The following is a 14,466-nucleotide window of genomic DNA, read 5'->3' on the forward strand; positions in this document are numbered from 1 at the left end:
AACCTAGGCCTTCCATGAAGGTATGAATTGTACCTTTCTTGTACTAACGAGCTTGTTCATTTTTTAAGAGTACCCAAAGTTCTTATGTAACATTATATGCTTTCATGGTTTTTTGTACAAAGGACAACTCTACGTGCTTATCCTTTCTTACAACATAGCCCATTCCAAACTTATAAAACGCACATGCGAGTCACTTTCCATTTCAAAAAGACCAGCGTGGAGCATTCTCAGAACACCACTCATAAGAGAAGCTATTCTACTTCTTAAAACTATTTAGATCAAATCATCGTTCACTTTTTTAGCAATTCTAACTATATTATCCCACATAGTCACTTGCCACGTGTTTTGGAAGTTAGCATCCCTCTACGTTGATCATTTATATTAGCTTATCAAGAATAGGCAAAGAAAATCCCTGCTTTCTTCCCTCTTTCATCCTGATCATTGGGCATCTTTTTGGGCTCCCAAAAAGAAATTTTTTCATCTAGATTGTGCTCAAAGGATTTAAGACTTCATCTAAAGACTTCATCTAAAGTGAAAAAGTACAGATCACATGACCTTTGGCAAATTTCTCTTTGAATAGTACCTATTTGTCAGGTTGCCATTCATATAAATATCTTTTGATCTTGTATAGCTTCTTATAGGTTGACTTGCTCCTTTTTTAAAATCATATTTCAATTATGATTGTAGCACTTGCTTGATGCTAGGCTCATTTGGAAAAACTTTTGCTTACTAAAATGATGCTATTTGAAAAATGAAATGAAGATCTTGAGAAAAGGGAAACATAATCAAGAAGTTAACTTGTTAGTTTCACATGTTGTTTTTAATTCAAGTACTCCCACTATATCTGATATAAATCACAGGACGAGTAAAGCTAGCAAAAGGCATTACTGCATTATTGTTGAATCCATTCACAACAACTCCTATAGTAGTGGGCATTTATGGAGCGTGGGGGATGGGAAAATCAACAATCATGTTACAGGTATGATCATCGTCTTTTTGGGGAAAATTTTGTACTTAATTTTTTCTATAGAAAGGACACAAAAATTTTGACTTCTAACCTAGATACCTACCAGGTAGAAATATCATTATTGCAAAGTGTTGCTCAACAAATGTTAGCCCAAAATACTCATGGAAGTGAGGACAACTTTCCTGGAATACGGAAGATAAACCTCACAAAACAAGGAGCTAAACTTAAAGATGACATAGCCAAGGTGATTAAGGCCTCAAGCAAAGAGAATGGAAGGTTTGAAACCATGGTGAAGATTCTGCATCAAATGTGGGTTCAATTCTGTTTAAAGTTACAAAAGGTATGTAATCTATTGGCAACACACTTGTACTTGAATTTTGATTGATTCAACAATATCTTACCCTCCCCTTTATTCATCAAGCTTTTTAATTGGAGTGATATATAACATTTTTTGTGGTAAGCTCTCCTCATACTCTCGCATACATAGTCACACATGCATACTCACTCATGGTACTGTTAGGATGATAATCCCCCTTTAAATCAATTTTTTTTTGCAAAGAACCATTTAAATCAATTATACAAGCACTATATAGGACCCCGCTAACAATGTCTTGGATTGTACCCTTTACAACATGTTACATATATGCGTCATGTCCGTAGAGGTTTGATGTTGATGTCCAAGGTCATTTGGGAGCTTGGTTCATCATAACAACACTAGTATACATAGGTTTCCTTTGCATCTATACTTTAGTTTTCTTCTAAATCTACATAATTATCTCTTTTGAAAGAAACTCATCAATGTCATACTAGCCCTTACATAGTTGCTTGTAATATCAAGTGCAACTTGTCATTTATAATATGTAAATGTCTAATTTTCATATAGATTTTAAAAGCGTACCTATACAATTAAGGGAATCCCCTTGTAAGTTGCATGCTATAGTTTAATGCATTACACTCACCTTACTCACACAACAAGACAAAGCACCCATAGACGTGCTAAATAAAAAACTTATGGGCGCGTCTATTTTCACGTCTGGAGACCCACGTCTAATTGCGCGTCTATATATCAGACACATGCGCGTATAGACGCGCAGTTAGACGCATAAATAGACGCGCTTATAAATGCGTTTATAGACGCACATATAGATGCAAGTCGAACAGACAGATGCGTATATAAACGCATTTTTAAACGCACTGATAGACGCGCTTTATTTTTTATTTTTTAAATTTTACAGAATACTGTGTGTGTTGTGTATGCTATATAGTTACAAGAATCCCATATCCACATTGTGTAATTCAATTCTTACAGCCAATCGCATTTTAATTACAATTCCAAATAAAACATTACAACTCCAAAACGCAATAAAATTGAAAGCTCAAAAAGTGCTTGTATATATATACATATAGCACGAAGCTAAGCCATGTCATGTGGCTTCAAGTACAAAAAATAAGAGGAGTGTATATACAAGAGGCACAAAGCCAAGCTAGTGGCTTTAAGTACAAAAAAGAGTAGCTAGCACTACTTATACAACTAATCTATGTTCTCCAGGTCCTCGCTCCCTTCCACGCTCCCTTCTGCGCTCCCTTCTGCGCCTCCTTCCTCCTCTTCCTCATCGTCTTGTGCACGGGCCTGTAAACAAGGGACAACATATATCAATGTATGAAAAATCAAATCTTTACTTATAATTTTGGCATTATTTAATTACTTTCAAATACCTGGGGGGCCGCTCCCGTAGCTCAGGTATACTGCTCCTCAGTAATCAACCCGTCATCATAGAAGTGCCTCCATGTATCTCCTCTGCGATGGTGGTGGTGGTAGGCTGTCTCCACTGGAGTAGGGTATCTGCCGACGATCTCAAGCTGCATGACCGTGACACACTTTGCGGAGGGATTAGTACAAAGAAACAACCAACCTCCTAATAAACTACATAAGCAATATAATTTGAGATCGATACTTACAAATTGGGCCTCCCATGATTCAACACCCCCTGCTCCAAAATGCGCGCTTTCATATTCCTCCATCTGGATCCTCCGTGCCTCCACGTGCTGCAGACTGGGGTCCTCTCTCGCTGACTTCATTGCCTTCTTCCACTCACGCTTGTGAGCGGTGTGGGGCGGGCCCCTTGGTGGTTGACCTGCCTCAAGCCTGGCAAGCTCCGCTAGTGCCTGCCTCTTAAGCGAAGATCTTTTATTGCTAAGTATCGTAACAATCTTTGACTTCCCCCATTTATCTGTGAATTGGCGATTGGGGGGGTTAGGATACCTAGAGCGAACAGTAGCGAGGGTCTCATCAACCAACCTCTTTGGGTGGTCTTTGTAGTGGATAAAGCAATCTCTGTAATTGTTAGCAATTACAGAGCGCATGAAGGCCATGATATCCTTCCCCCACGCATCCATCAAGATGCCTCCTGTCTGAGTGATGTCATAATAAATCGTACCATCACCCAGAGGCACGTCTAAATCATCTGAATCATCATCCTCCCCACCGCCACATGGCCCAAAACACTGTGCCATGCATCCCCCACCGCTCTCCCTGCTACTACGCCTGCTACCCTGTCGTGTCGAGCTCGTACGCTGGCCACTCGTAGCTGGGGACTGCATGGGACTACGCTGACCACTCGTAGCTGGAGAACTGAGTCTCGACGGCACAGGAGTACGTCGACGGCTCGCCGAGACAGACTAACCTCCTGACGGCATGGGGGAAGGGGCATAAGACAGGATGGCAGAAGGGACATAAGACGGCATGGGGGAAGGGGCATAAGACGGTACGGGGGAAGGGGCATAAGAAGGGACATAAGACGGTTGTGCTGACTCCGCTGGGGTGATCTCAGGCGGTGTGGGGTGGCTTGGAGTCTGTAGTGCCGACTCCTGGGGAGTGTTTAGAGTACCCGTCATATACCCGTATAACTCCGCAGGACTAGGAGGGTGCCCTAAAAGGTTATATAAGTCCTTTCAAATAGATTCCCAGGGATCAGGTGAGCTAGAAGCGCTTCCTGGCCACAATATGTTGAACTAGAAAAAAGAAAAAAAATCTATTACTGATGAGCTGAGAAGAAAGGGGAGGAAAAGAGAGGCTTACTGTCAGAGCGCGTCTATAGACGCGTCTGATTTGCATGTCTATAGACGCGTCTAACAGAGTGTCTAACAACTCGTCTAATAGAGCGTCTAATAGAGCGTCTATAGACGCGTCTGTCTGTGTCTGCAACAAGCCAGACGCGCCTGTAGACGCGCTCTGAGACGCGCCTATAGACGCGCTCCGACAGACGGGATTTCTAAAAAGTAGAAAAGGACATTGCGCCCGACACAAAAACGTGACACTGATACCCAGATCATGCGCTTCTTGGATACGAGAAAGTACAAATCTGGAGAGAGCAAACTTCCAAACAAGATCAACTGCAAAAAGACTTACTTGGATAGAGGTATGGAAGGTTCTTCTTTCTTTTTCAAAGTTGCTTCTCCTCCTTGTTCGTCCTCCTCTCCTTTAAGCTTAGAAGTAAGTGTGGGTGCCTTTCTCTTGAGTGTAAGCTTGGAAGTAAGTATGGGAGCCTCCCTCTTAAGCATCAAAACTATGGATCTGCTAATAAAGAAGGAAGCAAGCCGCGCGAAGTATAAGTAATGTGAAGAAAAGCAAAGCGAGCGGTGCGCCGAAAAGCAGGTTTAAAAGCCGCGTCTATAGTCGCGTCTAATAGCGCGTCTATAGTCGCGTCTAATAACGCATCTATAGTTGCGTCTAATAGTGCGCGTTTAGATACGCTATTAGATGCGATTTTAGACGCGACTATAGACACGGCTATAGACACAACACAGAGTTTAAATTAAACATTTGAAGAAGTGCGAATTTGGTGGGTTGTTTGTTTGTAGGATGTCTTCATTTTCAACAAGTAGCTCCAGTGAGGATGAATCCCTCCATATCCACCATCGCGAAATGTGGTTAGAGCAAAAAATCAAATGTCTGTGTGATCGATGTCGAGGAAACATGTATCGTGCACGCAGGATTACACTCAATCATATCTCAAAGTATGGAGAATGGGATGTGACCGTAAACAGGGTAAGGGTTTGTAAGTTAAGGTTGATTGAGATACCTATGGGTGTTCATATGTTTGAGTTATGATCTCGTTTTAATTTGATACAGGATGCAGTGCCACACCCGCATATGTTACCCTATGCCTGTCGTGAGCTTACTCAAGTTTGAATGCATTACTCAAGTAAGCTTTAAAGTCGATTTTCCTTGAATGCATTACTCAAACATGGTGAATTATGCTAGTGGGTCAATTACTCGAATGCTTTTCCTCATTTATGGTCTTCACGTGTAGGCTATTGTGTAAAATGCTTCCAAGGGAGAATAAACTACCGACCTCAAGAGATATGGCAAGGCAACATGTGACCTCTCTTGGAGGATTAGATTACAAGCGCATCCATGCATGTGTCAACGATTGCGTTTTGTTTCGCGGACTACATAAGGATACAAGAGAGTGTCCTACTTGTGGAGAGGCAAGATATAGAGCAGATCTCAAAACCTTGGACGTGCCTCGTAAGGTATTGCGACATTTTTCCATAATCCCTCGCATCCAACATATGTTCAAGTGCAAATCTATTGCAGAGCTCATGTCATGGCATTCCTCCCATCGATTAACCGATGGCAAGTGGAGAACTCCCGTGGACTCTCCTGCGTGGAAGCATAATGAAGACACATGGCCAAGCTTCAAGGAAGAACCTAGGAGCTTGAGACTTGGATTGGGTATGGACGGTGTGAACCCATTTGGTCTCAAAAGCACGTCTTACAATGATGGCCAATGGTATTGGTGAATTACAATCTTCCACCCTCTATGGCTATTAAGAAAGGACATGTCATGCTGTTCCTTCTAATTCCAGGGAAACATAAAGTCAAAAACCCTGATGTTTATTTGGAGCCTTTGATTAATGAGCTAGAGATACTTTGGAGAGGTATCGAGGTGCATGATGTGAGCAGGCCTCCCTCGTCACGAGACTTCAACTGCAAAGCAGTCTTGATGTGGACGATGCATGACTTCCCAGGCTATGGCGAGTGTTCAGGTAAGCATTGCATTTTTAATTATGAATAGGCCAAGGATGTGGAAGCCTAAACCCACCTTCCACTCTTAATTGCATCTATTGTTTAGGTCTCACTACATCGGGTTACCATGCATGTCCTGTTTGTGGTCCTTCGCTAGTTGCCTCACGGGCAGACGCATTGAATAAGGTCATCTATGAGAATCACCATCGATTTCTCCCACCTGATCATCCTAGATATGTTGCCCCTTGGAATGAAGTCCTCCCACAATCACTCACCGTGGGAGATTGGATGAGAATTTGGGACGGTTCCACGACTCCTCCACCACCTGGCATGAGCCGGTAAGGGTTTGTAACTATTGGCTGGAAGTAAAGATGAGGTAAAGATTGGCTATATTGGCTGAAAGTAAAGATTGCACGCTAACACTTTATTTTGTTTAGATACTCCATCTTTTATCGTTTACCATATTGGTCCCACCTCAAGATCAATCACCTGTTTGATCCCATGCATATCTTCAAGAATGTGGCATCTACCATTTGGGAGCATTTGAATGGGACACGAGATTCGGCAGGCATAAGGGAGGATCTACGTACCACAGGGAGAATGCGTGAAGCTTGGCCTCAAGAGAGACCAAATGGGCGTGTTTTTTTACCTCATGCACCGTGGATGTTATCAAAGCTAGAGATGGCGATGGTGAAGCGCGCTATTACTACAATTCGTACTCCCACTGGACGCATGAGGTGTTTGAAGGGAGCCTTTACAAAGAGCAAGAAAAGAGGTGTAGAGCAATTATATGGCTTGAAATCTCATGATTGGCACAAGATGCTCCAAGTAAGTATTTTATGTACATAATATCTTTTTCCTTTCAAATTTGTGAGTGAATAGCTATAAGCAACTAATCAACCACCTCCTTGCGGGTTCAGTTCATACTACCTACTAGCATTTCACGTAGTGCATCGAAGGACGTGAAAGATTGTATTTACAAGATGGGCGAGCTTGTGATGTATGTGAGCTCAAAGGAAATAGATCCCACCACGCTTGAGAATGCTCAAGTTATGTCAGTGGAGGCGGTTTGTTTAGTGGAGGAGACATTTCCACATTCTATTCTCACAAGCCAACTACATCTCATAGTGCATTTGGTGGATGTGATTGCTATATGCGGTACTATACATGCACGATGGTTGTTCTTCCTGGAGCGCTTCATGAAGACCTTGAAGGGCTTCGTGAGACAAAATGCAAGACCCGAAGGTAGCATGGCCGAGGGTTGGTTGGTACAAGAGTCACTTGTATGATGTGGATAGCTCTCTCCCACGACTATGGAGAGATGATGAAGACCTAAGGATGACCTCTATTGTGCCTCAAGGAAAAGGACGCAACAAAGTAATAGACACGGAGTTGCATAATAGTATCAACCTCTTTTGCGTGCTTAATAGTGATGTGATGAAAAGATGGGTGACAAGATACGAGGATGCAAAGGCAAGAAGATAAGAAAAAAGGGCCCTCTTTCGTATACACCACGGATCTCGTGTGCCATACCCTTAGCATCTAAGAGCACTTCCAAAGGATATTCATGTGGATTGGCTACTTGATGAAATGGAGAAAGCAGAGAAAGACGAGGGGATGCATATCACAATGGAAGAATGGGAGTATGCTAGGGGATGCATGAGCAAGGTCGGTATATAGAATGTTATGCATAAGTTAGGAGCTTTCAATAATTTAGATTGCTTATTTAATTGATTTTTTCTTGGTGTAGTGCACTATGTTCAATGCTATATGGTGTGAGGGTAAGCATTTTCGAACACAACGGATTGATGATAAGAGAAACACACAAGATTGCGGCGTCATTGCTAGCTTTGAGGGAGCCAATGGAGCCATGGATGATTATTGTGGCATAATCCAAGATATTATTATGCTTGACTTTCGACACTTCTTTGTGTATGTTTTGGATGTAAAGTGGTTTAAGGACGTGGTGGAAAGAGGCCCTAATGCAACAATCAAACGCCATGCAAATGGATTTGTAGCTATTGACTCCACAATGTTTTGGCAAAGTAGGAAGGACACACTAGTACTACCGCAACAATGTGAACAGGTACTGTGCACACATATAAAAATACTCGCTTTTAAATATTTGATGCAAGAAAAGTAACATGATTGTATTTGTGTTTGAATTAGATTGTCTATCAACCAATGGTGGATAATAATAGATGGTGGCATGTCATACCTATTATGCCATGTTCCAAAGTGATGTATAGTACATTTACTAATATAGAGCGTTTGGAGGATGATCATGGCCATGGACGTGATGATGACCGTGATACAAGAGAGGAGGATGATCATGAGATAGGAGATATAGATATTGAGGCCATTACCCGTGAGGACGAGCCTACCATTCGAGATGCTGATTTCGATGAGCACATGAGTGGCACAAGTAGTAGTGGGTTGAATGTATTTGTAGATCTAAACACTTGTTTGGATTTTGAAGTAGATAGTTTGCAAGGGTTGATCTCATTGAGGATGAGATTGAACCGTAGCCCCATAATTGATATTGGCAAAACTATTTTACATATTGTCTCATTCTCCTCATCTCACTTAATTCTTGTATATGTGGGCTTGCAAAAAATTATGTGCTTTGGTAATCATGGGCAATGTTTGGAAAGCAATGATATACACCAAAATCTCACTTTCTGTATTCTCTGGTTTGCGTCTATTTACGCGTCTAAATGCGCGTCTGATTCTCAGTGTAAACGTGCAAATAAACGCGCTAATACACGCGCAAATAGATGCGCTAATAAACGGGATGTTAGACGGGCCCGTATTTTCTCAGGTTAGACGCGCACATAGACGCGGTAATTTACGCGCAAATAGACGAGCTTGTAGACATGCATTTAGACACGCCCGTAATTCCTCTACTAAAGCAACGCCTATAGACGCGCCCGCTATTTTGCACGTCTACCAAGTGCGTCTATAGTTGCTTTGTGTTGTTGTGTCAGTACAATAAGTCTACCTTTGAGCAGGAGTGACCTTTAATAACTATATGGCCCATAAAGTCTAATTAAAACAATTAGCATAATATTTACTTCAAAAGTAATCTTTCTCTTATAACATATGGCTGGAAAGTTTGGCCCCGACGTTGTTCAAAGAATTCTATTAAAGAACGATGATGCATTTTCTATAAAAAAGTTTGATGATTTTTATTCTCTGGTTTATCTAGAGTTATAAACTCGCTTTGTCTCTTCACCCATTCATTGAATACTTATGTGCCATTTGTCTTTTTCTTGTTTAGATGATTTTTTGTTCTAGAGACATTCAATACACACAACACGATGAAGAGGAAATAGATTATTTTAGCAAGTTGTGTGGTGAATACCACCTTGAATGGATTCCTTTATTAAAGGGTCTAGCATGTGCAGACAACAAAAAACTGGTAAGACTATCAACAACTTTCTTTAACGTTATTTTGTATAGCATGCATGGCGCATCAACCATGTTACAGTATTCACTTTTTTTTTTGTGAACCTAGAACATTTTTGTTTAGGTGGCAATCTCAAAACAACCTTGGCATTTGTGCTTTCAAAGATCGAGGATCTCTCACATTATCATGTATACATGCGCGATAAGAGCCTTTAGATCTCAAAAGCTGAAATAATATCCGCCATTACTTAGCGAAGGGGAGGAGTTGAGGGGTAAAAAAGGGGGTGAAAAGGGAACGGTCATTGATGGACGTGTCACGTGACTCGTGAGCACTGAGGAAAAGCCCATCAAAGATGGAAAATTTTTATCTAATCATAAAGCAACTTTGCAATTGTGCGTTCTTTAAAATTCAAACCTGGGTGACATCTGGACTCTCGAGTCCTGTCTCTATTCAACTAGAGTCTATTGTGAGTCGTGGCAGATTGGCAATAGTTAGAAGTAACTGTTTGTCTTAATTAAAACTATCAATACAACAACTGCATTTGTCAACAGGTGCAAAACTCCTCTTTTTCAGTCCACGAGAACTCGGAGAGCAACGGGAGACCTATTGAAGTACCTGCTCTTATTACTGTACGGTTCAATGCTTGGAAATATCAGAGCCAAGAGGAGGCATCGGCTGGCCTTGCAGTGAAGATCACACAAGAGATGGAATCGTGCATGAGCACAGCTCAGTGGATCCGACTCTGCTGGCGATATGCTTATAGAAAAAGACCAGATTATATTTTTGTGAATGTCATGCTTCCCCTATTTATGTGCATGGCACTTGGCGGATTTATAGCATGGATCGCTTGGACATTACTGTCTATACCCGGCAATTCTACGTTCCAAAGTTTCCGGTATGGATCCGTGCCTATTGGCGCACTAGTTGTAACTTGGCTAGTACTCAGAAATATCATTAGTACTATACAGCCGGTCAGCCAACAACTTCTACAGAGTACGTACTATGCGGAGCATTACAAGAAGCTTGGTTATGAACAGCAAGTGATAGCCGATATTAAGTTTTTCAAATCCGAGCTTTCTGATAAGCCCGGTTTCGCAACAATGTGGAATTTCCTTGGACGACTATGGAGCATTTTTGTGGAGAACAGAGATTACATTCCGGGAACAAATATTGCTAAGCCAGCAGTTCCTAACAAGAATCTGCGCATTATCGTCTTTGTAGACGACCTCGACCGATGTAAGGAGGGAAATTATGTGGCACAGGTAAGTATGGTTCAACATCCTCTTCCGTAGCCCCTTATTAAAACCAAAGTAAAATTGAGCTGCCACTCAATCAAGATCAATTGTGCAGATGGTGAGCGCAATTCACTTGATCCTTTCAGCATGCGATATCAACGTTGTGCTCGGGATAGACAAACATATGATTGAGCGAGCCATTCGGAAAGAGTTCAACTTAGACAAGCCGCTAGTAGCGGAAGAATTCTTGCAAAAGATAGTCCAGTTACCTGTGGATTTAGCACAACCAAGTTCCACAGAAATGAAGTCTTTCCTCGAGGAACAGCTTGGAAATCTGCAGGAGGATGATAGTCCACAAGTCAGCGATGAAAGTTGCAGAGTTAAAGAGTCTCAGGAAGCTCGCAAGAATTCTGATGGCGTCCGGCCGGCAACACGAGGACAGCAAGTAGAGCCACGTTCGTCCGCCAGACAGGAAAATGTGAGAACCAATGACTCGAATCAAGGTCAACAACAAGATGAAGTTAACCGTGACTCTCGTGGAGAAGACGAGGGTGAAGGGCGCAAGCTGGACGATGACTACCGGCTCGAAGTTGAGAAGGCTGAGCGTTCGGCTGACGACGAAAAAGCAAAAACACGTACGTATAATGAGTTTTGCTGCATGATGCATCCTAATCAGATTTGTAAAAACGAAATTATTCTCACATTTCCTGCCGACGCGATTTTTGATCACATATGCAGGTTCTAACGAAGTTTCGTCAAGCGTTAGAACTCAGCCAGACGCAAGTAACCGCAGTAATCAAAGGGGAGGTAATGCATTCTGATCCATGATCCGATATCGCAGACCATAAAGTCGCCACTTAGATTTCAGGCGGAAGATTGATCATTGCCTCATCCAAAATGGTTGACTATGGAACCTGCATCTTCATGCAGGCAGCTCCATTAAAGCCGGGCGGCTTACAATTGACTCCCCTGTCTGGGTTGCTAGCTACAACACCAGCGAACGCCAAGCTCTCAGGCATCTCCTTGATCAAGCAATCGGTGTATACAAGCAACCCCGGCAGTGGAAGAGGTTTCTAAATTATCACCGGCTTGCTTGGAATGTTCTCTCTCACGATCAGTCCCAAGCTGAAGAAATTTTTCAGCTCGACGGATGGCAAAGCCAGCTCGTAATTTGGGTTTTCGTATGCTGGCAATGGAGGGATGAGATGAACGAAATCATCGAGGTACTTCCTCTTTTAAGCGTCTTGAAAAGCATATAATTCGCACTGGGACGAAACGCACTTGTTTGATCAGTAGCATAGGCTCCCCGATTTTGCTAGTACAACAGACTAGATTACGGATTCCTTGTATTCCTTTATTTTCACGGGCTTTAATCAGATGCCACACTTTAAGCGATCTGATCAGAAGTCTGTCTGCAGAATTGGGCACGTATACTGTCTACGCTGACTGACGAGAAGAAATCAAAGAAACAGTCAGAAGATCGGGAACACGGGCGTGATTTCCTTGCGTTTCAGAAAGTGAAGACGAATGAAGAGGGCCCTTCCTTGCGGGCAATCATCGCCCAGAGAATATCCCAGAAAGAAGAGGAAAAGAAAAAGAAAGAAGATGAGAAAGGAGACAGCGCTACAAGGAACACAGATGGTGACGAGGACACATGGATGCGCCTCAAGAAGACTCTTCAAGACCCATACGATGTGAGCATGAAAGCAATACAAGCCTTCCAAGGATTTCGCTTCCACTGCAAGATCGGCTATCTCCGTTGGCCATTGGTTGCTACGAACACTAGCTGATGAACCATCGTCCATCTGTTTTACTTTTTAAACCTAGCTTTTAGCTTTTATTCGCCGTATCAAGTTGATAAATGCGTTTTGAATCTTCACGGAGTTCAAAACATTCTCATAATGTAGGCACAACTATCTCCAAACGTACCACGACGTTCAGTCTTGATTAACTCGCTAGCTGCTCGAGGGAAGAAAAAACACAGCCTCTGGAGTCTGTTCGAATATATTCAAGTTTTCTGTAAATAAACTAGCAGTTTTGAGTTCTCAACTGTCGCACGCTTTTGTGCAAGCTCGATGCCCTGGTATTAAGCTTTTCCTAGGAGGCAATCAACAAGTGAGTACAAGTACTCGTGAGCACTGCCTTCAAATTGGATCTGTCAAAGGAAAACAATTGTCAAGAGGAATGAATGATTAATTTGCAACACCAGTGATGAAAGCCCGTGCATAGGAAAGTTCGAATGACTTGCAAACTGTGTGTGTGTGTGTGTGAGAGAGAGAGAGTTCTTAAAAAAAAAAAGTGTGTGTGAGTGAGTGTGTGTGTGAGAGAGAGAGAGAACCAAAATAGAAGGGGACCACTTGGCAACAAAGTGTGTGGGACACTTTTTAACAAAAATGTTACTAGAGCGTTGCCTGGAAGGCAGTGCTAACAAATACAATGGTGTGTCCCGAGTGTTCCGCTTGAAAGAGTATGAATCTTCATGTTTCCTGATTCACAATCTTATTTCACAATCTTCATGTTTCCTGATTCACAATCTTATTTCACGACTTTGGGTAGGTCTAAGGGTAGGTCTAAGTGGTCCAAGAAGCTAAAATTCAGAATTTTCTTTTGAGAAAGTCCTATTAGTCCAACTCCCCACTTTCTATTTCTTTCCCTTGAAATCCTCCACCTTTTTCTCCCTCCCGCCCCTCTCTCTCTTTCTCTCTCTCTCTCTTTCCTTTATAATCTCCACATAATCTCTAGTGTTTTCTTTTTCTCTTTTCTGAACTTGAGTAGGCCTTATGAGTGATTAAATATCATTCATCTTGTTAGCACTGCCTACAGGTAGCGCTCTAGTTACATTTTGATATTTAAAAAAGTGTCCCACACAACCTTTTGCCACATGGATTCTTTTTATTTTTGCTCTCTCTCTCTCTCTCTCTCTCTATATATATATATATATATGTCTCTCTCCCCCCTCCCCCTTCTCTGCCTCTCTCCCTCCCTCCCGTAGTGAAGGCAGTGCTCACGAGTACTTGTACTTGGCACTTGTTTGTTTTCTCAACCTCCAAGGCTCTGGCCTAGTGGTTTGGGCTTTGGCTTCAATCCCCAGGTCACGGGTGCAAATCTTGGAGGCTAGGGCCTGGTGTCCTAGCATGTGGTTGGGTGTGTGTGAATTAACCACAACTGTGGGCCATGTGCCTACTGGTTCACGGTGGGTGCTCCGGGGGTTCACCTAAAAAACATTTAGTGTACCACATGCATTCAAAAGGAGGGGTATTTTAATCCAAAATTTTGAAAAATTTTAACAAAATTACAATAACAAGAGGGGTTTTTTAATTCAATTTTTGAAAAAATACACTTAGTCCATAAGTAAAGAGGGGTGTTTTAATTGTGGAAGAAATTTTAGTTGAAGGGTTTTTTAAATACGCTTTGAATGCACATGATACATAGAGTTTCTTAGTGGTGCATCCCCCGAGGGTGGGTGGCCTTAGATAGGACCACAGGTGGGAAATTTTATGGACTTGGCAATGCCCTACTTATACTTTCCACACTTAGTAATGTCCTTTTCAAATGGAATTTCCTCACATGGCAATATAATCATCACGTGTTAATCTTAGATTTTCCATGTAGCAATTATCACATATTTTCTAAACTTATATTATTTTTTAAATTCTACACACCCACTGATGGTCCTATCAAGGGGCACAATTGCCCATCGAGAATGTTGTATTGTGTGCTTGTGTAAATAGCTTCCAACCATCTTTCACATTGACTATCCATTTACTTATTCGGTACCTCTTGTTATGGATTATGCCTATATTTTCATCAAAATATGCTTGAG

General features: G+C 42.0%; 1 protein-coding gene across 1 annotated transcript; it reads left to right on the forward strand.

Moving 5' to 3' along the window:
- Positions 1 to 1,112: 1,112 nt before the first annotated feature.
- LOC147896838 (uncharacterized) lies at positions 1,113 to 12,808 on the forward strand. Its single transcript, XM_087381950.1, has 7 exons — positions 1,113 to 1,307; positions 9,280 to 9,420; positions 9,960 to 10,670; positions 10,759 to 11,278; positions 11,382 to 11,450; positions 11,574 to 11,866; positions 12,062 to 12,808. The coding sequence occupies exons 1-7, from the start codon at positions 1,254 to 1,256 to the stop codon at positions 12,431 to 12,433; spliced, it is 2,160 nt and encodes a 719-aa protein (XP_087238076.1). The 5' UTR covers positions 1,113 to 1,253; the 3' UTR covers positions 12,434 to 12,808.
- The last annotated feature ends 1,658 nt before the right edge of the window (positions 12,809 to 14,466 follow it).

This window comes from Dipteris shenzhenensis, chromosome 11, assembly GCF_047967505.1.
Source record: "Dipteris shenzhenensis isolate YYH24624 ecotype China chromosome 11, Dip_SZ_1.0, whole genome shotgun sequence".
Taxonomy (NCBI): domain Eukaryota; kingdom Viridiplantae; phylum Streptophyta; class Polypodiopsida; order Gleicheniales; family Dipteridaceae; genus Dipteris; species Dipteris shenzhenensis.